The 2,378-nt window shown below is 43.4% G+C and overlaps 1 protein-coding gene across 1 annotated transcript in view; it reads right to left on the bottom strand.

Moving 5' to 3' along the window:
• LOC101856894 (WD repeat-containing protein 47) overlaps positions 1 to 2,378 on the bottom strand; it is a gene marked incomplete at its 5' end in the record, with an annotated part of 79,091 nt that overhangs the window by 11,412 nt on the left and 65,301 nt on the right. The window contains 1 exon segment of the mRNA XM_035969739.1: positions 79 to 170. Coding sequence (XP_035825632.1) covers positions 79 to 170 — 92 coding nt within the window.

Raw genomic sequence — 2,378 nt, 5'->3', positions numbered from 1 at the left:
AGAGAGAGAGAGAGAGAGAGAGAGAGAGAGAGAGAGAGATAAACAACAAAGGTTTAAAGGGACGTGTTGCGAGTGTACCTTGCTGGCTTTAACCGAATCAGCCGAGGCTCTCCGAGTGGCATTCTGTCCCACGGCACTGACCACACCTTTGCCCGGGCCGGCTTTCTGCTCTGAAGACGAGGACAAAGGCCATTAACCTCTGCATCATGAGCTAGCCACACACACCTCCCCCTCACTATATTTGCATACACAGAACATAAACTATGTTACATGCATGGTTATGGTCAATAAAACAACAAAACATCCCAGCAAAAATCAATAGATCTAAATCTTTATATATATATCATTCCCAGCAAAAATCAATAGGACCTATAAATATATTATCATTCACAGTCTGGACATTAATGTTAATTTTTAGAAGAAAAAAAGCAAAACAAACAAAAAAAATCTTTTGTAAGTTTATGGTTACAAAAACTAAACAAAACTACCCAACAATAATGATTAAACCATCCTACAACCTGGAGATATACATCAACTTTATCAATTTGATTGATAACGTTACAAACGTATTTGTTTCCTTCCCCCCCCCCCCTCCAAGAAAAAACAAACAAGCAAAAGGCCCCTGGCAGTCCACTATGGCAAAGTCGCCCAGCATCCAGATGAGCTGACTGAAATGTCAGCACACAAGGCTTAGTGGCATTGTGCCAATGACGTCAGTGACGTCAGAACAAAATGTACACTGTGTCAGTGACGCCAGAACAAAATGTACACTGTGTCAGTGACGCCAGAACAGGAGGCGCAGTGTATGACTGATGTAAGAACAAAAGGAGTAGTGCGTCACTGCACTGATGTCAGAACAAAAAGTGGCTTGTCATTGCCATCAAAAGGAGTAGTATGTCACTGACATTAGAATAAAAAGAGGACAGCTTGTCACTGACGTAATAACAAAAGAATCAGTGTGCCACTGACGTCAGAACAAAACGACCAGTGTATTACTGATGTCAGAACAAAACGACCAGTGTATTACTGATGTCAGAACAAAACGACCAGTGTATTACTGATGTCAGAACAAAAGGAGCATTGTGTCACTGACGCCACAATAAAAGGACCAGCGTGAAAATGGGGAAATGGTATAGGCCGCCCCTATCAACACTATCAGATTATTTAAGAGGCGGGACATCCAAGTTTAACGTCCATCTCTGAAAGGACCGAACCAAAAGGGAAATTCGTATTAATTTAAGTGCTTTTCCCCAAGGACACAACGTCGGACTGAGCTGACGCTCGAACCTCCAACCCGGAATCTCACGATTACGGATCCAGTAGCCTAACCAAAGATTCTCTACGATCTTTGGCCTAACCACTATATAGGCCACCGACGCCACCTTAGGATCGAGTCGTGTGTCACCGACGTCAAAACAAAACTGGCAGCGAGTCTGTTTCGCCACAGCAGCGTCTCACAATAAGAGGCGTGGTGAGTAAGTAACGCCGCTGCATGCGTACAAGAGTCGCCCAGGTGTTTGTCATTGAAGATACTGCCCATTATCGGGCAGTTGTTGGGGTCGCCTGGCAGGGTCATTCAAGTGTTTGCCCACACACGCTCAGCAGATCCTGATAAAGACATCAGGCAAAGCTAACGGTTGCGTGGTTTGTTGTGTAAAAGTGTTCAGTATCAGCACTAGATTATAATCTGCTGACTTCACGAATTATAATCTGCTGACTTCACGAATTATAATCTGCTGACTTCACGACCAAGATGTCAAAGTCTCATAATAATTACAAAGCACTCACAGTGTTCCGGCTGCCTCCTTCAACAACATCCACGCTATGCTGAGGAAGCGTTCTGATCGAATAAAGAGAAGTGGGAGAACAAACAGAAGATAGGAACAGGGCATAGATAGGAACTTGGCTTGGAACCAACACAACTCGAGCAGGCAGAATAGCAAGAAACAAGGTGTTTTAGTTATTGTAGAAAGGTCCGAGTAGCAAAGTCCAACCACTAGAAAAGGTAAGAAGAGAGAGGAGAAGCGTATAAATGCTATTATAACGGCGATTATAATTTGGGGCTGGCCGGAAAGAGCACACTACTAACAGACTGAGACAGAAAGGGAGAGCACGCAACAAGCTCCTGTCATTACACGTTCGATTCACAGATTCTATGTAGAGAGAAAGGATGAACTGCGCATCATGAAACTAAACAATCTATTAGTCCAAAAAAGCTCCCATGAACACCTTCACTGCCAAAATTGCCTTACGATCTTATCAAAGAGCTTTTTTACAGCGATGCTGCTGCGAATGGGTTAAATTATGACATTTATAGTTATACACGTCACCAAAGCAAGGCACAATTAATTGGAGATTGACGTGGGTGGGGAGGATAG

Source organism: Aplysia californica, unplaced genomic scaffold (assembly GCF_000002075.1).
Source record: "Aplysia californica isolate F4 #8 unplaced genomic scaffold, AplCal3.0 scaffold00176, whole genome shotgun sequence".
In the NCBI taxonomy this organism is placed as follows: Eukaryota; Metazoa; Mollusca; class Gastropoda; order Aplysiida; family Aplysiidae; genus Aplysia; species Aplysia californica.
This window is presented reverse-complemented; position numbering and strand designations above follow the sequence as displayed.